Source organism: Pristiophorus japonicus, chromosome 4 (assembly GCF_044704955.1).
Source record: "Pristiophorus japonicus isolate sPriJap1 chromosome 4, sPriJap1.hap1, whole genome shotgun sequence".
Classification (NCBI taxonomy): Eukaryota; Metazoa; Chordata; class Chondrichthyes; family Pristiophoridae; genus Pristiophorus; species Pristiophorus japonicus.
Window position 1 is genome coordinate 92345520 of NC_091980.1, and position 22245 is coordinate 92367764.

Consider the following 22245-nt stretch of genomic DNA (forward strand, 5'->3'; position numbering starts at 1 on the left):
TCCAGTCTCATCCTCTAAGGGACCAACATTTACTTTAGCTACTCTCTTTTTATATCCCTGTCTGTTTTTATATTTCTTGCTAGTTTACTCTCAAACTATTTTCTCTTTTTTTTTGTCGTCCTTTGCTGGGTTCTAAAATTTTCCCAATCCTCTGGCCTTCCACTATTCTTTGCAACATTGTATGCCTTTGTTTTCAATTTGATACCATCTTTTACTTCTTTAGTTAGCAACGGATGGATCATCCTTCTCTTTCTCACTGGAATATACCTTTGCTGAGAGTTATGAAATATCTCCTTAAATGTTTGCCACTGTTTATCTACCGTCTTACCCTTTAATCTATTTTCCCAGCCCACTTTAGCCTTCATACCTTTGTAATTGCCTTTATTTAAGTTCAGGACACTAGTTTGAGACCTTGCTTTTTCACTCTCCCACTGAATTTGAAATTCTACCATGCTATGATCACTCTTCCCAAGAGGATCCTTTACTATGAGATCATTAATTAATCCAGTGTCATTACACATTACCAGATCTAAAATAGTCTGCTCCCTGGTAAGCACAATGACATGAGCACATAAATCTAGGCTGACACTCCAATGCAATGTTGAGGGAGAGCTGCACTGTCGGAGATGCCGTCTTTCGGATGAAATGTTAAACCGAGGCTCCGTCTATTCTCTCAGGTGGACATAAAAGATCCCATGGAACTATTTCGAAGAATAGTAGGGGAGTTATCCCCGGTGTCCTGGCTAATATTTATCACTCAATCCACATAACGACCAGATAATCTGTTTTTGTTGTCACATTGCTATTTATGGGAGCCTGCTGTGTACAAATTGGCTGTCACATTTCCCACATTGCAACAGTGACGACGTTCCAAAATTAACTTCATTGGCTGTAAAGCGCTTTGAGACGTTCGGTGGTTGAGAAAGGTGCTATATAAATGCAAGCCTTTCTTTCTTTCTTACACCTGATGTGGGCAGACTCCTAGTAAAAGCTGTTAATGCCTTGTCAATTAACAGCACTTTATTTTTTGAAAAATGATTGTTGAATATCTGGTTAGGAACAAGATTGAGAGTTATCTGGATGTCACAGATGGAGATGTTAGAAAGTTAATTGCTTAACAATTGAAATGTCATACTAGCAAAAGCAAACATGACAGTAAAATTGCAGAGACAAGTCGCGATTGGATTTTTAGAGCAGAGTGGTATGACTTACCTTTTGGATGGTCCACCTCCGGTTCCCTGGGCTTGAGAAATCATGGAGTATAATTCCAGTGTTGTATCAAACCTGGTTTCAAGAATTGCCAGAGCCATCCTTTGTTCCTTCTGGATAGCCTGCAAGTTTATAGAAATTGTGTTCCTAACACAGATGAGACTGCACACAGGGAGGTTAAAGTAACAGTGACCTCAGTCTTTATTAAGACACTCCAGAGTGAGGAACAGGCCTTAGGGGCCAGCTTATATACAGTGCTCCCAAGAGATGCTGGGATCCCTTGGGACTTCAGGGGATGAGTTCTCTGGTGGCGGAACATGGGAGTGCATGCTTTACAGATACACATCATCACTCCCCTCCCGCCCCCCCCATCCACCCCACCAAAGTCAAAGTGAAAACTATTTACAAGGTGAGGTGGTCGGGAGCCTTTCTTTCCCTGGTGGACCGCCTCGGTACAAATGTCTGTTCTGGTGTGTTGGCTGTGCCCTCGCTGGGCTGGCGTGTTGTTGGCCCTGCAGGGCTACTGGGTGAGCCTGGGCTGTTGGGCGTGATGGGTTCGATTTCCTGGTCCGGGGTGGTGTCGTTGATCCTTTGGGTGTGTGTTGTGGGCTCGAAAAAGGTGGTGTCTGCTGTGGGTTGTTCAAGGCAGTCTCTGAACCGCAGCCTTATTTGGTCCGATGCTTTCTGAAAATTTGTCCATTGTCTAGTTTAACTACAAACACCCTACTCCCTTCTTTAGCTATCACCGTGCCCGCGATCCACTTGGGACCATGTCCATAGTTTAGCACATACACGGTCATTCAGATCAATTTCCCGTGACACAGTGGCGCGACCATCGTTTACATTTTGTTGCTGCCGCCTGCTCTCTACCTGATCATGCAGGTTGGGGTGAACCAGCGAGAGTCTGGTTTTAAGTGTCCTTTTCATGAGTAGCTCAGCCGGGGGTACCCCTATAAGCGAGCGGGGACTCGTGCGGTAGCTGAGCAGTACTCGAGACAGGCGGGTTTGGAGTGAGCCTTCTGTGACTCGTTTGAGGCTCTGTTTGATTGTTTGTACTGCCTGCTCTGCCTGTCCATTGGAGGCTGGTTTAAACGGGGCCAAGGTGACATGTTTGATCCCATTGCGGGTCATGAATTCTTTAAATTCGGCACATAACATAAGACATAAGATAAGAAATAGGAGCAGGAGTAGGCCATACGCCCCCTCGAGCCTGCTTCGCCATTCAATAAGATCATGGCTGATCTATCATGGACTCAGCTCCACTTCCCCACCCGCTCCCCATAACCCCTTACCATTTAAGAAACTGTCTATTTCTGTCAAGGGAAATAATAAAGTCCAGAAGGCAGTGTAGAAGAGAGAGAGATACATAACTGACCCCCACTGTTACAGGACTGAGGTAGGAGGAAAGTTGAGAAAGAGAGAGACTTTTCTATCTTGAAAGGAAGCAACTGAGGGGGAATCACAGAGGCATAGATCAGGGCTTTCAAAAGGTGCATACCACTTCAAGGTGTTGCGCGTGCTGGAGAGCGACGGCTGTGAAGAGGGCGACTGGATTGGACGTCACCATAATCCAAGTCGCTGATTGAAGCTTGGGCAGGTACAGCAGGAGCGGCGAGTGATCGTTAAGCGACGTGATCAGGGCCCAGGAGAGGTGAGAGTTCGGGGCCAGAAGAGGCACAGGCCAGCCCATACTGCAATTTGTGCGTGCACTAGGTCCATGCAGCAGAGCTGGTCTCCAGTCGTCTTGGTTAATCCTTGCCACTGGACCAAGACCTTGCTCTGTCAAGCACATGTGGTGGTTGGCATGTAACGGCCACCACACATTAAAAAAAAATCCACGTACAGGCATCTTCCACCCTTCAATATGTAGTGTAGGACCTGGAATATTAGGTCCTTCATTGAAACACTTGTGAACTCACCCCTTTTGACGAGGAAGCAAGTCATCCTCGATACGAGGAACCGCCTATGATGATGGACCGCCTGTAATGATAAGAAAGTAAATGTGAAAGAATATTACAACGCAGGTAGTGGCCATGTAGGCCACTGCACCTGTGCCAGTAAAAGAACTAGGTATTTAATTGCATTTCTCTGCCCTATCTCTTAACACTATTAAATGCTTTTCCAAATGTTTATCCACTCCCTTTAACAGTGATTACAGATTCTGCTTCCACCTCTGTTTCTGATGAGGCATTCCATGTCCCAACTGAGATCTGCGCATAAAGAATTTCTCATCTTTCCTTTTGCTCTTTGGATGTTCTTAAATGTACACCATCTGGCTTACCAAACATTAGAAAGAGTTTTATCTAATTTACCTAACGAAAACCCCGTATAATTTTGAGCACCTCTATCAGATCGCCTCTTAAGTTCTCTCTGTGATAAGAGCCATAGTTTCTTTTGTGTGTCCTTATCCATGTTCCCTCTAAACTGTATGTGTGCACGGCCACACAGTAATCAGCAAGGTCCCAAGCAGGTCACTCACGAGCTTTTAAATTGGAAATGCTGCTTATGCGTGAAATTTAAAAGGGACCATTAATAGAAAGAAATAGGCCTGCAGAACATAGTGCAGCCTACAGGAAAAACTGCTCCTAACTAAAGCCCCTCAGCCCTGGTATTCATCTTCGCACATCTTTTCTTTACCCTCTCCATGGCCTTGGCATTCTTTCTAAAATAGAGCACCCAAAACTGAATACAATATTCTAAGTGCAGCCTAAGCAGTTAGTTGCACAGGTTTAACATTATCTCTTTACTTTGGTACTCTGCCACTATTTATGAAATCTACAATTCCAAATGATTTTTAATCCAGTTTTAACTTTTCTTTCCGCTTTAGAAATCTGTGTCTAAATCAAATCTCTCTGCTCGTTTACAATTTGATGCTGAGTTACTCCTCTTATTCTGTTCCAAAATGCATCACCTTACATATCGCTACATTAAATGTAAACTGGCATTCCTCTGCCCAACCTACTTCCTCCTGAAGTTGTTTACAGTCCTCGTTACACTGGTGAAACATGGCCCGTTGTCACTGACCAGTATGTCAGGCAGGCCATGGGTGGCAAACATGGCCCTCAGGGTTTCAATGGTGGCGGTGGCAGTGCTTCCCGACATTATTTCACATTCAATCCATTTTGAAAAAGCATCCACCACCACCAGGAACATTTTACCAAGAAACGGACCCGCATAGTCGACATGGATCCTTGACCATGGTCTGGAGGGCCAGGACCACAAACTTAGTGGTGCCTCTCTGGGCACGTTGCTCAACTGAGCGCACACGCTGCATTGCCGTACACAGGACTCTTAGTCAGAGTCGATACCGGGCCACCACACGTGGGATCTGGCTATCGCTTTCATCATTACTATACCCGGGTGTGTGCTGTGGAGATCCGAGATGAACGTCTCCCTGCCCTTTTTGGGTAGCACTACGCGGTTACCCCACAGCAGGCAGTCTGCCTGAATGGATAGCTCGTCCTTTCAACGCTGGAACGGCTTGATTAGCTCTTGCATTTCAATGGGGATGCTGGCCCAGCTCTCATGCAGTACACAGTTTTTTACTATGGACAGCAGAGGATCTTGGCTGGTTCAAGTCCTAACCTGGCGGGCCGTGACAGGTGATTTATCATTTTCAAACGCTTCCATGACCATCAACAAGTCTGCGGGCTGCGCCACCATCAACAAGTTTGCAGGCTACGCCATTTCCACCCCCGTGGTGGGCAATGGTAGCCGACTGAGGGCACCCGCACAGTTCTGGGTGTCTGGCCTGTGGCGGATGGTATAGTTATACGCTGATAGCGCGAGTGCCCACCTTTGTATGCGAGCTGAGGCATTAGCATTTATCCCCTTGTTTTCAGCAAACAGGGATATGAGGGGCTTGTGATCGGTTTCCAGCTCAAATTTGAGGCCAAACAGGTACTGATGCATTTTCTTCACCCCGAACACACACGCTAATGCCTCTTTCTCAATCATGCTATAGGCCCTCTCGGCCTTAGACAAGCTCCTGGAGGCATAGGCGACAGGTTGAAACACCTGACTCCGTACGACAACGCATCACATGCTAGCACAAGTCTTTTACACAGGTTTTACAATACAAGCAGCTTGTGGAGCATAAAACTTTTCTCAAAAGCAATTACTTGTTTTTTTTCCCCATACCCAGTTCTCACCTTTACACAATAACTCATGTAGGGGCTCTAAGAGGGTGCTTAACCCCGGTAAGATGTTACCAAAACAGTTGAGGAGTCCCAGGAACGACCGCAGCTCCGTGACGTTCTGTGACCTAGGCGCGTTCCTGATAGCCTCTGTCTTGGCGTCTGTGAGCCGAATGCCGTCTGCCACGATCTTTCTCCCCAAAAATTCCGTTTCTGTTGCCATGAAGACGCATTTCGACCTCTTCAGCCACAGCCCTACGCGATCCAGTTGCTGGAGGACCTCCTCCAGGTTTTGTAGGTGCTCGACAATGTCTCGACCCGCGACCAATATGTCGTCCTGAAAATCCACCGTGCGTGGTACCGACTTGAGTAGGCTCTCCATGTTTCTCTGGAAGATCGCTGCAGCCGAGCGAATTCCAAACGGGCGTCTGTTGTAGATGAACAGTCCCTTGTGCATGTTGATGCAGGTGAGGTTCTTCGAAGACTCCTCCAGCTCCTGCGTCATGTAGGCCAAAGTCAGGTCTAACTTGGTGAACGTCTTGCCTCCTGCCAGCGTCGCAAATAGGTCGTCTGCCTTAGGAAGCGGGTATTGGTCCTGTAGTGAGAAACGATTAATAGTTACTTTATAATCGCCGCAAATCCTGACCGTGCCATCACTTTTGAGTACTGGAACAATCGGACTGGTCCACTCGCTGAATTCCACTGGGGAGATGATGCCCTCGCATTGCAGCCTGTCCAGCTCGATTTCCACTCTCTCCCTCATCATGTGAGGTACCGCTTACGCCTTGTGGTGAATGGGTCGTGCCTCTGGGACCAAGTGGATCCGCACCTTCGCCCCGGAAAAGTTTCCAATGCCTGGCTCAAAAAGGGAAGGAAATTTATTAAGAACCTGGGTACATGAGACCTCATCGACATGTGATAGTGCTCAGATGTCATCCCAGTTCCAGCGGATTTTGCCCAACCAGCTCCTTCCAAGCAGTGTGGGGCCATTGTCCGGGACAATCCAGAGTGGCAGTTCATGCACCGTGCCCTTGTAGATGACCTTGACCATGGCGCTGCCCAAGACAGTGATGAGCTCTTTGGTGTACGTTCTCAGTTTCGTGTGGATGGGGCTCAGGGCTGGTCTGAGTGCCTTGTTGCACCACAGTCTCTCAAACATATTTTTACTCACGATGGATTGGCTCGTGCCAGTGTCCAGTTCCATGGCTACAGCTAAGCCATTCAATTTTACATTTAGCATTACAGGTGGACATTTCGTCAAATGTGTGCACCCTGTGTACTTCAGCATCTGCCTCCTCTCTCTGAGGCTCGAAATTGCTTTGATCCACCATGGACCGATCTTCCTGTGCCACGTGGTGGTTAGCAGGTTTTGCAGAGCTTGCAGCTCGTCTGCAAGCTCGTTGGAGGTGCCCCATTGTTCCACAGCTCTTGCAAACATACCCTTTGAAGCGGCATGAATAGGCTGAATGGAAGCCTCCAAAACGCTAACAAGGTGTGAATTGCCTTGCATTCACCCTTTGTTGCGGACTCTCAGTCATATGGGTCACCTGAGGCCTGCTGGCAGTTGCAGACTCGTGGTTTCTGCCTTGTACATTTCTGCTTGCAAACACAGTTCCAGTTAATTTATGTACATTGCTCGCACTTGTGTGCTGAGAGATTTGTTTGGTGTTATCACTGGTGGACATGAACACCTGTGCTATCGCAATGGCCTTACTGAGGGTCGGTGTCTCTACAGTCAAAAGTTTTCATAGGATGGTCTCGTGGCCAATGCCCAGTACAAAAAAGTCTCAGTATTTGCTCCAGGTAGCCGTCAAACTCACATTGTCCTGCAAGTCGCCTTAGCTCGGTGACGTAGCTCGCCGCTTCCTGACCTTCAGATCGCTGGCACATGTAGAATCGATACCTCACCATCAGCACGCTCTCCCTTGGGTTAAGATGCTCCCAAACCAGTGTACACAGCTCCTCATACGACTTATCTGTGGGTTTCACCGGAGCCAGAAGATTCTTCATGAGGCTGTAGATCGGTGCCCCGCAGAACGTGAGGAGGACCGCTCTCCTTTTTGCAGCGCTTCCTTCTCCGTCCAGCTTGTTGGCTACAAAGTACTGGTCTAGCCATTCGACATAGGCTTCCCAGTCCTCACCCTCCGAGAACTTCTCCAGGATGCCCACAGTTTGCTGCGTCTTTGCGTTGGATTCGTATACTCATCGCCAGTTATTGTGTTCCTAACACAGATGAGACTGCACACAGGGAGGTTAAAGTAACAGTGACCTCAGTCTTTATTAAGTCATTCCAGAGTGAGGAACAGGCCTTGGGGGGGCTGGCTTATATGCAGTGCTCCCAAGGGATGCTGCAATCCCTTGGGATTTCAGGGGACGCGCTCCCTGGTGGCGGAACATGGGAGTGCATGCTTTACAGATACACAACAATAGTGGTGATGCCCCCGCACCTTGTCTCACAATACATGTAAAATTTACCATCTAGTATCAGAGAACTGCAAATGCATATAAATAAGAGCATATGAACAGAGATCTCTCCTGGTCTTGAATGCTTGAATGGGTTCTGCCAGGGCCACTCGGCTCTGGACCTCATTACAGCCTTGGTTCAAACATGGACAAAAGACCTGAATTCCAGAGGTGACGTGACGGTGACTGCATTTGACATCACGGAAGCCGGAGTAAAATTGAAGTCAATGGGAATCTGGGCGAGGACGGGGGGGAACTCTCAATTGGCTAAAGTCACACCTAGCACAAAGGAAGATGGTTGTGGTTGTTGGTCAATCTTCTCAGCCCCAGGACATCGCTGCAGGAGATCCTCAGGACGGTGTCTTAGGCCCAATCATCTTCAGCGCTTCATTTGACCTCATGATTGAGAGAAGGTCATTGAAGTGGGGATGTTCGCTGATGATTGCACAGTGTTCAGTTCCATTTGCAACTCCTCAGATAATTAAGCAGTCCATGCCCACATGCAGCAAAACCTAGACGACATTCAGGCTTGGGCTGATAAGTGGCAAGTAACATTGGCGCCACACAAGTACTAATCAATGACTATCTCCAACAAGCGAGACACTAACCACCGACCCGACAACATTCAGTGGCATTACCATCGCTGAATTCCCCCACCATAAACACCCTGGGGGTCACCATTGATTAGAAACTCAACTGGACCAGCCTCATAAATACTGTGGCCACAAGAGCAGGTCAGAGGCTGGGTATTCTGTGGTGAGTGTCTCACCTCCTGACTCCCCAAAGCCTTTCCACCATCTACAAGGCACAAGTCAGGAGTGTGATGGCATACTCTCCACTTGCTTGGATGAGTGCAGCTCCAACAATTAACCAAGTCTTCTTCGACAGCACCCCCCCTGTGACCTCTACCATCTAGAAGGACAAGGGCAGCAGGTGCATGGGAATGCCATCACCTGCAAGTTCCTCTCCAAATTGCACACCATCCTGACTTGGAAATATATTGCCGTTCCTTCATTGTCGCTGGATCAAAATCGTGGACATCCCTCCCTAAAAACACCATGGGAGTACGTTCACCACACGGATTGCAGTGGTTCAAGAAGGCAGCTCACCACCACCTTCTAAAAGGCAATTAGGGATGGGCATAAATGCTGGCCTTGCCAATGATGTCCACATCCAATAAAATATATATTTTTTTTTAAATGATTCTTAAGGCCACAGAAAACAATAATTGGACATTTGGACCAGAGCTTGAAATTTAAGGAAAATACATTTGTCTCTCAAAATCATGGAAATATACATCACAGAAGGAGGCCATTGAACCCAGCATGCCCGTGCCACGCTTTAAGAACATAAGAAATAGGAGCAGGAATAGGCAATTTGGCCCCTCGAGCCTGCTCCACCATTTAATATCATGGCTGATCTGATCATGGACTCAGCTCCACTTCCCTGCCCGCTCCCCATAACTCTTTGTTCCCTTATCGCTCAAAACTCTGTCTATCTCTTAAATATATTCAATGACCCAGCCTCCACAGCTCTCTGGGGCAGAGAATTCCACAGATTTCCAACCCTCTGAGAGAAAAAATTCCTCCACATCTACGTTTTAAATGGGAGGCCCCTTATTCTGAGACTATGCCCCCTAGTTTTAGTTTCCCCTATGAGTGGAAATATCTGCTCTGCATCCACCTTGTTGAGCCCCCTCATTATCTTATATGTTTCAATTGGAGAACCTCTCATTCTTCTGAACTCCATATAAGTATAGGCTCAACTCTCCTCATCTCCAGAATCAACCTAGTGAATCTTTTCTGAACAGCATCCAGTGCAAGTATATCCATCCTTAAATATGGAGACCAAAACGCAGTGTTACAGGTGTGATCTCACCAATACCCTGTACAGTTGTAGCAGGACTTCTCTGCTTTTATATTCCATACCCCTTGCAATAAAGGCCAACATTCCATTTGCCTTCCTTATTACTTGCTGCACCTGCATACTAACTTTTTGTGTTTCGTGCACAAGGACCCCAGGACCCTCTGTACTGCAGCACTCTGCAATTTTTCTCCATTTAAATTATAATTTGCTTTTCTATTTTTTTTCTGCCGAAGTGATAACCTCACGTTTTCCCACATTATACTCCATCTGCCAAGTTTTTGCCCACTCACTTAGTCTGTCTGTATCCCTTTACAGATTTTTTGTGTCCTCCTCACAATTTGCTTTCCCACCCATCTTTGTATCATCAGCAAACTTGGCTACATTACACTCTGTCCCTTCATCCAAGTCATTAATAAAGATTGTAAATTGTTGAGGCTCCAGCACCGATCCCTGCGGCACCCCACTAGTTACTGTTTACCAACCGGAAAAAGACCCATTTATCCCGACTCTCTGTTTTCTGTTCGTTAGCCACAGTTAGTCAATCCTCTAGCCATGCTGATCTATTAACCCCAATCCCGTGAACTTTTATCTTGTGCAGTAACGTTTTATGTGGCACCTAATCGAATGCCTTCTGGAAATTCAAACACACCACATCCACTGATTCCCCCTTATCGACCCTGCTCGTTACATCCTCAAAGAACTCCAGCAAATTTGTCAAACGTGATTTCCCTTTCATAAAACCAATGCTGACTCTGATTGATTGAATTATGCTTTACCAAATGTCCTGCGACTGCTTCCTTAATAATGGACTCCAGCATTTTCCCAACGACAGATGTTAGGCTAACTGGTCTATAGTTTCCTGCTTTCTGTCTGCCTCCTTTTTCAATAGGGGCGTTACATTTGCGGTGTTCCAAACCGCTGGGACCTCCCGAGAATCCAGGGAATTTTGGTAGATTACAACCAATGCATTCACTATCTGCAGCCACTTCTTTTAAGACCCTAGGAAGAAAGCCATGAGGTCCAGGGGACTTGTCTGCCTTTAGTCCCATTACTTTACTGAGTACAACTACTTTAATGATTGTATTAAGTTCCTCCCTCCCTTTCACCCATTTGATTATCCACTATTGAGATGTTTTAAGTGTCTTCTATCGTGAAGACAGATACAAAATATTTGTTAAACATCTCTGCCATTTCCCTGTTCTGCAATATTAATTCCCCAGACTCATCCTCTTGGGGACCAACATTTACTTTATCCACTCTTCCTTTTTATATACCTATAGAAACTCTTACTATCTGTTTTTATATTTCGTGCTCGTTTACTTTCATAATCTCTCTTCCCTTTCTTTATTATTTTTTGTCATTCTTTGCTGGCTTTTAAACGTTCCCAATCCCCTGGTCTCCCTCTAGTCTTGGCCACATTGTATGCCCTTATTTTCGATTGATATCATCCCTTATTTCCTTAGTTAGCCACAGATGATTATCCTTTCTCTTACAGTCTTTCTTTCTCATTGGAATATACTTTTGACAGTTAGAAATATCTCCTTAAATGTCTGTCACTGCTCATCAACTGTCCCACACTTTAATCTACTTTCCCAGTCCACTTTAGCCAATTCTGCCTTCATACCTTTGTAGACTCCTTTATTTAATTGTAGGACACTGGTTTGATGTCCAACTTTCTCACCCTCCAACTGAATTTGAAATTAAACTATGTTATGGTCACTCATTCCTAGAGGATCTTTTGAAAGAGCTATCCAATTAGTCCTGCTCCCCTACATTTTCCCTGCCTTTTTTCCTTTTCAAGTATCTCTCCAATTCCCTTTTGAAAGTTATTGAATCTGCTTCCACCACCCTTTCAGGCAGTGCATTCCAGATCATCAAAGCTCGCTGCCTAAAAAAAATTCTCCTCATCTCTGTTTTTTTTGCCAATTATCTTAAAATCGTTGTCCTCTGGTTACTGACCCTCCTGCTGTTGGAAACAATTGCTATTACTTACTCTACCAAAATCCTTCATAATTTTGAATGTCTTTATTAATTCTCCCCTTAACCTTCTCCGCTTTAATGAGAACAACCCCAGTTTCTCTACCCTCTCCACATAACTAAAATCCCTCATCCCAGGTATCGTGCTAGTAAATCTTCTTCCTACCCTCTCTATGGCACATTATAGAAATGAAGAAAATGCATTTCATTTTATACAGGTATCTACCACAGATAATTTATATAAAAATAAACAAAAAGCGTATGAATTCGTAAGCATAACATTCTATCTACATATATTGTCTTACAGAATGTCAGTCCCCCAATAACATCCAGCATTACCATTCCAACAGACCAGTGTTAATTTGAACCCCTGGTAAATTGTTGACTTATTGTCTTGAAAGTTAGTGACTTTGACTAACAAAAAAAAATCCCTCAAATTTTGAATCCTTAAGAATCCTTAAATATTAGTAAATCTGATAATGGCAAAATATAATCTATTCTCTTGGTTTTTTTGCTAATTATCTGGAAGAATTTGAATGTTTCGCAATTCTGAATGGGTATACTAAAATTTAACACATTGATTATACCAGAATGTGCAAGAATCATTTTCAAGGCTCAGCAATGACAATGGACCATAATTTGCTGTAGAAGGCCATTTAACAGTGTCTGCCGTTAGTTAGACTATCCCTTGCAGAGTTAGGGTTTTAATTTTTTGGTTGGCAAGTTGCTGAAATTGCGAACTGATTAGCTGGGAGGGAAACAGAACATTGAGACCCGAGTGAACAGGGAAAGCAACTGTATATCCCCGTTACGAATGAGGTTTGAGTATTGTGAAATGAACAGTGAAGGACTGAGAAGGAGGTTTAAGTTAGAGTGGGTGAATTAAATGTCAAATTGGGTACAAACGCGAAATAGATCAAGAAAGATTGGATTAACAGTGGAAAAAAAAGAGACAGGAAAAGTTTTTTAAAAACTGTAATTCTAAATTTGACATTTCAAATCTCCAACATCAATTAATACCCTGAAGGAATGAGATTCCACACTTGTAATAGTTCATTTTCAGTGTCAGAGAAGTTGCTTGGCACTAATTAACAATTATCACGTCATCAAAAGAGTACTTGTGCTTGAAACGTAACATTCTGTGGCGAGTTTCATTCAATCTACCGCACAAATACAGCAACTTCATGCCATTTGATGCATTTCAGTGGAGTGGCAGCAGCAAGATGCTGTTTCCATGAAGTTAACGGCTGAGCAGCGCAACTCAGATGTCAACTTTTGGATATCTACGTTTGACTGCACATCTGCTCATCGCAGCAGTTGCTGTACCATTTATGCATAAATAATTGTGTGCACCATTAGCCTCACCGTTACTTTGACAGCAAGTCAGTAAGATCTTAAATTTGTCAAAAATAACCATTCACAAAGTAAAGAAAGAACTTGGATTTTCCTAGCACCCTCAGGGTGTCCCAAAGTGCTTCACAAGTAATGAATAACATTTGATGTATAGTCATTGTTGTTATGTAAAATAGTTAGACGTCTGGATACAAAAAAGAAACTCCGGTCCATTTTACCATCTGTATCTTGTTAAGTTGTATCCTTTTAACCTTTGTCTGTCTTTTTTGCAAGTGTTCTTTTTTTGGGTGATGCTTATCCTAGAGCAGACTTATTGTACTGTTACATGTGTTACATCTTAGGCAAGGTATCGTAAATCCTGAACTTACAGAAGATGAACTTTGGAGAGCAAAATATGTCTATGATTCTGCAATTCACCCAGATACAGGAGAAAAAATGATTCTTATTGGTCGAATGTCAGCTCAGGTGCCAATGAACATGACAATTACTGGATGTATGATGACCTTCTATAAGTGAGTAAAGACGTTTTAAATTTAAGAGATTTTCTTGTGATTTTACACAACTGTAGAAAGCATATTTTTGCAGGAAGGTTCAGACTTATTGGCCCTGGTTTCGCCACCCGTGGCGAGAATGGGACAACCAGCATCGGTGGCAGGTGGGGAAACCCGCTCCTGTCTCCATCCCACCCTCTCGAAGCAATCTTCCCTCGATGGGGCTTGTTAAGCCCACCCTGTGAAGTTCCCGGCCAATTAACAGGAAGTGAGTCTGATGACATCATTTGATGTGTCATCAACCGGTTTCCTTAAAGGGACCATGCCTACATTGATTTTGACAGTTCTTCTGTCAGTGTTCTGCAGCATTGAGGTGCTGCAAACACTGGCATGCACTGCACAGAGGTGCACGACTGCACCTAGGCTCTCCCACCACTCCCTCCAGATGTTTATGGAGTGAGTCACCGCATACAGAGAGGTCCTCTTCCCTTCCAATGGGTGGAAGAGACCTACCCAGGACACCGACGCAGCGTGGTTGCACATTGCACAGGAGGGCACAAGCAGGGATATCGTCAGGAGCACCTGGCTGCAGTGGCGCAAACCTTTCAATGATCTCAGTAGATCACAAAATGTTACTGCAAAGCTACACTCAACCTCATCCTGCTATGCCACTCATCACATCCCCACCACTCTGCCTTCCCTGCTCCACCCCTGCACATTCTTCTCACACCAACTCACCTTGCACCTCCACCCATCCCTCTACATTTTCAGTTCCCCATTTCAGTAGCCATCCCTCACACTCCCCCTCATCCTAGTCCAATGATAACAACTAACAACACACAAGGGTAGGCACCTGTGTCCTTTTAACCAATGTTCATGTTAAGTTTATGTTGATGTGTTGTCAAACATTGAAATCTTTATTTTTAACACTTTGCACTTTTGGAAATGACTTAGTGAGTTGTAGTGAATGGTGAGACACAGTGTAAAAGGAATGGCTTGGGAATTGCAGGGATACTTTATGGAGCTGGTGTGGAATGGTGCCAACCTGGTGCATCATCTGGCAGTAAGGGTGTACAGCGTCCAGTGAAGTAAGTGTGGCCATGGTGAGGCCATCCCTGGCCTCCCGGGCAGCAATGTGGTTGGCTGCTGATGCCCTGTGTCTTGTGCAGCATCAGATGATTGCGGAGAAAGTTGGTGGTGGTGTTGGTGATGCTGGTGTGTTTCGTGATGTTGGTGTTGGGGCTGATTGTGGTGGGATTCTGAGGACCAAGGTGAGATTTTTTTCGAGGGCACCGATGCTGCTGGAATAGATGGCAGGTGAGGTTAAGATAACAGAAGCGATGTGTCAGTGGTGAGAGATTGTTCCAAGGAGATGACCGTGAATGGAGAGTTCACTGAAAACACTTCCAAACTGCATACAGCTCAAAAGTTTCTTCCAAATCCTTTAAGCTTCAGCTTCTGACATTGGAAATGAACAGCTGTGAAATGGTAGCTTTTATACCACTTTTGCAGCTGTCAACTAGCCAAAGTAATGGACAGTCATGAAGAATCCAATACCATTTACCGGGCGTGTTCCCCGAGGGACGGCAAACTCGTCAGAAGGTTGGTAAAATTGTTATTGCCTGCTTTTAATCCTCTTAAGTAGCATTTAACTACCTTAATTAACTGGCCCGCTGCTTGGTGTCGGGTCTGCGATACACAGGCAGACCCAACAGTTGAGAAACTGACACGGAGGCGGGTTCAGAGCGGACTTCCGCTCCGCTGTCAATCAGGGTCATTTTGACAGCAGGCCCGCCTCCAAACCCAAAGATTCCAGCCACTGGCCCTGAATTCGGAGTCGGCGGCATAGCTAAGGAGTAGGTCGCCAACATCCGAATGAAATACAGGTGCAGAATCCAGAACTCTCGGGGCCAAAGCCGTTCCGGATTCTGTGTTTTTCCGGACTTTGGAACATCTTTCTGACGTCACAAATCCAGAAACACCGGAACCCAGGTTCGGGTATCCCGGCGGGCCCCGCCGCCGAGGAGGACCTGTTCGGACGGGCCCCGCTGCCGAGGAGGAACTGTTCGGGCGGGGTCCCGCCGCCAAGGAGGAGGTGTTTGGGCGGGGCCCACCGTGGAGGAGGTGTTCGAGTGGGCTGGCGAGGTAAAGACAGCGGCAGTGAGGCGAGGCCCGGGGTCATGCAGCAGCGGGACCTCGGTCGGCGGGTCCGGATTCCGGAACAGATTACGGATTCTGTTCAACCCAGCCACCAATTGGTCCGGATTCCGGAACTCCGGATTTTGCACGCTGCACCTGTACACACTTGCCTCATGCGAGTACGCCTTTGAAAAGTTGCTTTCAAACTCTGCAGCTTAGTGACCCACGAATCCCAGGAGCACACCGTTGTGCGAATGCGAACCTGGAATCATATGGAGCAGTGCTCCTTTCACATTATTAGTTCCAGGGATGTGAGCGTCGCTGGGAAGGCCAGCATTTATTCCCTATCCCTAATTGCCCTTGGAAAGGTGGTGGTGAGCTGCATTCTTGAACCGATGCAGTCCGTGTGGTGAAGGTAAACATAGAAACAGAGAAACATGGAAAATAGGTGCAGGAGTAGGCCATTCGGCCCTTCGAGCCTGCACCGCCATTCAATAAGATCATGGCTGATCATTCCTTCAGTACCCCTTTCCTGCTTTCTCTCCATACCCCTTGATCCCCTTAACCATAAAGGCCATATCTAACTCCCTCTTGAATATATCCAATGAATTGGCATCAACAACTCTCTGCGGCAGGGAATTCCACAGGTCAACAACTCTCTAAATGAAGAAGTTTCTCCTCATCTCAGTCCTAAATGGCCTATCTCTTATCCTAATACTATGTCCCCTGGTTCTGGACTTCCCCAACATCGAGGACATTCTTCCCGCATCTAACCTGTCCAGTCCCGTCATGATCTTATATGTTTCTATGAGATCCCCTCTCATCTTTCTAAACGCCAGTGAATAAAGGCCCAGTTGATCCAGTCTCTCCTCATATGACAGCCCAGCCAACCCTGGAATCAATCTTGTGAACCTTCGCTGCACTCCCTCAATTGCAAGAACGTCCTTCCTCAGACTAGGAGACCAAAACGGAACACAATATTCCAGGTGAGGCCTCAGTAAGGCCCTGTACAACTGCAGTAAGACCTCCCTGCTCCTATATTCAAATCCCCTAGCGATGAAGGCCAACATACCATTTGCCTTCTTTACCACCTGCTGTACCTGCGTGCCCATTTTCAGTGACTGATGAACCATGACACCCAGATCTCGTTGCACCTCCCTTTTTTTCTAGTCTGCCGCCATTCAGATAATATTCTGCCTTCGTGTTTTGCCCCCCAAAATGGATAACCTCACATATATCCACATTATACTGCATCTGCCATGTATTTGCCCACTCACCTAATCTGTCCAAGTCACCCTGCAGCCTCTTAGCATCCTCCTCACAGCTCACACCGCCATCCAGTTTAGTGTCATCTGCAAACTTGGAGATATTACACTCTCTTCCTTCATCCAAATTGTTAATGTATATTGTAAAGAGCTGGGGTCCCAGCACTGAGCCCTGCGGCACCCCACTAGTAATTGCCTGCCATTCTGAAAAGGACCCGTTTATCCCGACTCTCTGCTTCCTGTCTGCCAACCAGTTCTCTATCCATGTCAGTACATTACTCCCAATACCATGCGCTTTGATTTTGTACACCAATCTCTTGTGTGGGACCTTGTCAAAAGCCTTTTGAAAGTCCAAATACACCACTCCACTGGTTCTCCCTTGTCCACTCTACTAGTTACATCCTCAAAAAATTCCAAAAGATTCGTCAAGCGTGATTTCCCTTTCATAAATCCATGCTGACTTGGTCTGATCCTGTCACTGCTTTCCAAATGGGCTGCTAGTTCATCCTTAATGATTGATTCCAACATTTTCCCCACTACTGATGTCAGGCTAACCGGTCTATAATTACCCGCTTTCTCTCTCCCTCCTTTTTTAAAAAGTGCCGTTCCATTAGCTACCCTCCAGTCCATAGGAACTGATCCAGAGTCGATAGACTGTTGGAAAATGATCACTAATGCATCCATTATTTATAGGGCCACTTCCTTAAGTACTCTGGGATGCAGACTATCAGGACCCGGGGATTTATCGGCCTTTAATCCCATCAATTTCCCTAACACAATTTCCCGCCTAATAAGGATATCTTTCAGTTCTTCATTCTCAATAGACCCACTGTCACCTAGTACATTCGGAAGGTTATTTGTATCTTCCTTTGTGAAGACAGAACCAAAGTATTGGCTCAATTGGTCTGCCATTTCTTTGTTCCCCATTATAAATTCACCTGAATCTGACTGCAAGGGACCTACGTTTGTCTTTACTAATCTTTTTCTCTTCACATATCTATAGAAGCTTTTGCAGTCAGTTTTTATGTTCCCTGCAAGCTTCCTCTCGTACTCTATTTTCCCCTTCTTAATTAAGCCCTTAGTCCTCCTCTGTTGAATTCTAAATTTCTCCCAGTCCTCAGGTTTGTTGCTTTTTCTAGCCAATTTATATGCCTCTTCCTTGGTTTTAACACTATCCTTAATTTCCCTTGTTAGCCATGGTTGAGCCACCTTCCCAATTTTATTTTTACTCCAGACAGGGATGTACAATTGCTGAAGTTCATCCATGTGATTTTTAAATGTTTGCCATTGCTTATCCACCGTCGACCCTTTAAGTATCCTCTGCCAGTCTATTCTAGCCAATTCACACCTCTTACCGTCGAAGTTACCTTTCCTTAAGTTCAGGACCCTAGTTTCTGAATTAACTTTGTCACTCTCCATCTTAATAAGGAATCCTACCATATTATGGTCACTTTTCCCCAAAGAGCCTCGCACAACAAGATTGCTAATAGTCCCTTCTCATTACACATCACCCAGTCTAGGATGGCCAGCTCCCTGTTTGGTTCCTCGACATATTGGTCGAGAAAACCATCCCTAATACACTCCAGGAAATCCTTCTCCACCTCATTGCTACCAGTTAGGTTAGCCCAAACTATATGTAGATTAAAGTCGCCCATGATTACTGCTGTACCTTTATTGCACACATCCCTTATTTCTTGTTTGATGTTGTCCCCAACCTCACTCTACTATTTGGTGGTCTATACAGAACTCCCACGAGCGTTTTCTATCCTTTGGAATTCCGCAGCTCCACCCATACCAATTCCACATCATCCAGGCTAATGTCCTTCCTTACAATTGCATTGATTTCCTCTTCAACCAGCAACGCCACCCCGCCTCCTTTTCATTTCTGTCTATCCTTCCTAAATGCTGAATATCCTTGGATGTTGAGTTCCCAGCCTTGGTCACCTGGAGCCATGTCTCCGTGATACCAATCACATCATATCCGTTAACTGCTATCTGCGCAGTTAATTCATCCACCCCATTCCGAATACTCCTCGCATTGAGGCATAGAGCCTTCAGGCTTGTCTTTTTAACACACTTTGCCCCTTTTTGAATCTTGCTGTAATGTGGCCCTTTTTGCATTTTGCCTTCGGTTTCTCTGCCCTTCACTTTTACTTTTCTTCTTTCTATCTTTTGCTTCTGCCCCCATTCTACTCCCCTCTGTCTCCCTACAAGGTTCCCATTCCCCTGCCATATTAGTTTAACTCCTCCCCAACAGCACTAGCAAACACTCCCCCTAGGACATTGGTTCTGATCCTGCCCAGGTGCAGACCGTCCGGTTTGTACTGGTCCCACTTCCCCCAGAACCGGTTCCAATGTCCCAGGAATTTGAATCCCTCCCTTCTGCACCATTTCTCAAGCCACGTATTCACCTGAGCTATCCTGCGATTCCTACTGTGACTAGCACGTGGCACTGGTAGCAATCCTGAGATTACTACTTTTGAGGTCTTACTTTTTAATTTAAAAGGTACTCCCATACTTGGAGATGATGATGCTCCCATGCGCCTGCTGTCCTTATCCTTCTAGGTGTTAGAGGTCACGGATTTGGGAGGTGCTGTCGAAGAAGCATTGGTGAGTTGCTGCAGTGCATCTTGTAGATGGTCTGCACTACAGCAGTGGTGGCGGGACTGACTTTAAGGTGGTGAATGGCGTGCCAATTAAGCGAGCTGTTTGTCCTGGATGGTGTTGAGCTTCTTGAGTATTGTTGGAGCTGCACTCATCCAGGCAAGTGGAAAGTATTCTCACACTCCTGCCTTGTGCCTTGTGATTGGTGGAAAGGCTGTGGGGTGTTAGGAAGTGAGACACATGCTGAAGAATACCCAGCCTCTGACCTGCTCTTGTAGCTACAGTATTTATGTGGTTGGTCTAGTTAACTTCCTGACTCTTAGCAATCAGGAAACAGAGGAGATTGCTGATTTGTCCATAACTCATTTAAATAATTTTGCAGCCAGAAATGCTAATTTATTAATAAATTACAATAATTTGCAATAGTATTTAATACACATACCAAGATTATTATAAACAAACCTATAATTACAGTCTTATAGTCCTATTGAATTCATTTCTCCTCTATTAGGCTAACTAACTTTTGATTAATTTAAATAATCTAAAATTCAGTGTTTAAATGTCAGATAACATGAGGAAATCATAAAAATGAATTAAATCTCACCTGAATAGAAGTTGGGAGTTAAACCGAAACTACAAAAGGCTTTTGGGCAGCAAAGACGATGACACAAAAAGGCCCTGTTTTCAAACAATGAACAAATGAAAGTTTCTTTCAAAGTTTGTATCCACTCAGACCTGAAACAGTGCCTCATTGTTATGGGCTGTAGCATAAACTAATAACATTTTCTCAACCCCCTCCTCTTGCGCCATGCAACAGGCTTCTGCGCCTGTTTGCACCAGACATAAAAACTTTCAGGGTAATTAATGTGCAATTAGCCCAACCTTTCACCAGCACGTTGATTTGAATGGGTTGGTGAAACATGCAGCGAAGCCGATGCGCAGTCGGAACTTGACAGATCACAAGTTCGGGATTTAATGCAAATCCCAAACCTGTGGTCAATTTCTGAGGCAGTATGACGGCGTACTCTGAGAGGCCATCAAACTCTGCATTTTGTCTCAGTCCAACTGACCCAGAAACGGTGGAAGAAAGTAGGACCAGCAGGATTAAGGGATCGGTTTTCTAACTAAATGCTTCTTCAAAATAATTTAAACCATATCCTTATTAGTAACATCAAATTTGTTTTATTTTAATAAATAATCATGCAATTGAAACTACCACCCAAAATCTGGGTGCCATTTGAAAATCTCTATTGCAGTATTTAGGGAGTAATTAGGGGCTGTCATACCCTAAAATATACCCCAAAAAATGTTCCTTTAAATTGTGAACCATGACAAATTAGTCAATGGCACAATATGTAGGCTTATACTGTCAAGTTGATAGTTGTGAACTTACTAAACATGTTTCCAGCATAATTTTGGATTACAATTACATTAAAGTGCCAGAGAAGAAATGGGCTTCACATGGTCCTGGACATTTAAAGTAAATGTAAAGTTTCTTTCCTGGTAAATAATGGAGACTGGGACCCCTGGGCAGTACAAGATTTTTTTTTTAAATACTAATGAAACTTCCAAGATGTTGTTCACATTAGGTTGCTGGAAATGGTTTGTGTCTTACCTGTCTGTGTTATCTTTGTGTTTCCAGTGGTGTCACTTTGCCCTCTCATGGTTCTCTCTATCTTTTGATAGTGTTTTCTCGATGTTTCTCAGCTTTTCTAATGTCTCTGTTTGTTGTCTTTTTCCTTCACCCTCTTCTGAGTTCTCAAGGATGGAGGGGAGGCATGTGACCACAGAGCAGAGTGGCAACAGCAAGCAACATGAAGGAGTTGGCATTCTAACTGCCTTCCCCAATGTGTGATTGCCCAGCAGGCTTTATGATTTTGCCTTTCACCCCATCAGCAATCCTTACATGTACACAACTACTGCCCCGCACCCCTTGTGATCTCATTCCCCTTGTCCATTGCTTTTGTGTACTTCCTCTTTCCCTCTTCCCTTTAATTTGTCCTGTCTGCTGCCCATTTGTACTTCCCAGTAACACTCCATTTCCCACTCTTCCTTTGTCCCTATTTGCACTATCTTTTTGTCTCTTTGCCCTCCTACTATTTCCTTTCCTTCCCCTTGCCCCATTTCAGCTCTTCTCCACCATCTTCCCTCCCCTTTCTCCTATACTCCCTCTTGTATTTTGAAGTACTGCGCATGAGCGGTTTTTACCATTTAAAAACCAGTGAGCCGGCTGCGCGGGAGCTGCAGAGTGCTGCGCAGCCACACAGCTAAAAGGAAACCTTGCTTGCTCCCACAGAAAGTAATTGAGGCGAATAGCATAGATTCATGTAAGGGGAAGCTAGATAAGCACATGAAGGAGAAAGGAATAGAAGGTTATGCTGCTAGGGTGAGATGAAGTGGGTGGGAGGAGGCTCGTGTGGAGCATAAACATATAAGCATGGACCAATGGGGCTGAATTGCCTGATTCTTTGCTGTAAATTCTATGTATTTGCACTCCTTGCTCTCCCCTATCTGTCCTTTTTCCCATTTCTTGTTCCCCATTTTGTCCTCCTTCTTCACCCTTCCCCTTTTGCCTCTGACTCTTCTTGCTTTACAGCTCCTGCGTTCTTCCTCATATCTTCCACCATCTCTCACATTTCCAGCTTTCCCCATGAATCTCCAGCCCACACCAACCTCACCCCAATTTTTTTGTTAAGGCCAGTTTTGACCAGGCCAAACAGGTCGGAGAAGTCCTACAGTAAT

General features: G+C 45.1%; 1 protein-coding gene across 2 annotated transcripts in view; it reads left to right on the forward strand.

Moving 5' to 3' along the window:
* LOC139262119 (sideroflexin-1) overlaps positions 1–22245 on the forward strand; it is a 141950-nt gene that overhangs the window by 69562 nt on the left and 50143 nt on the right. For both annotated transcript variants that reach the window (XM_070877269.1, XM_070877270.1), the window contains exon 3: positions 13346–13516. In XM_070877269.1, coding sequence (XP_070733370.1) covers positions 13346–13516 — 171 coding nt within the window. The remainder of the gene's footprint in view (positions 1–13345; positions 13517–22245) is intronic.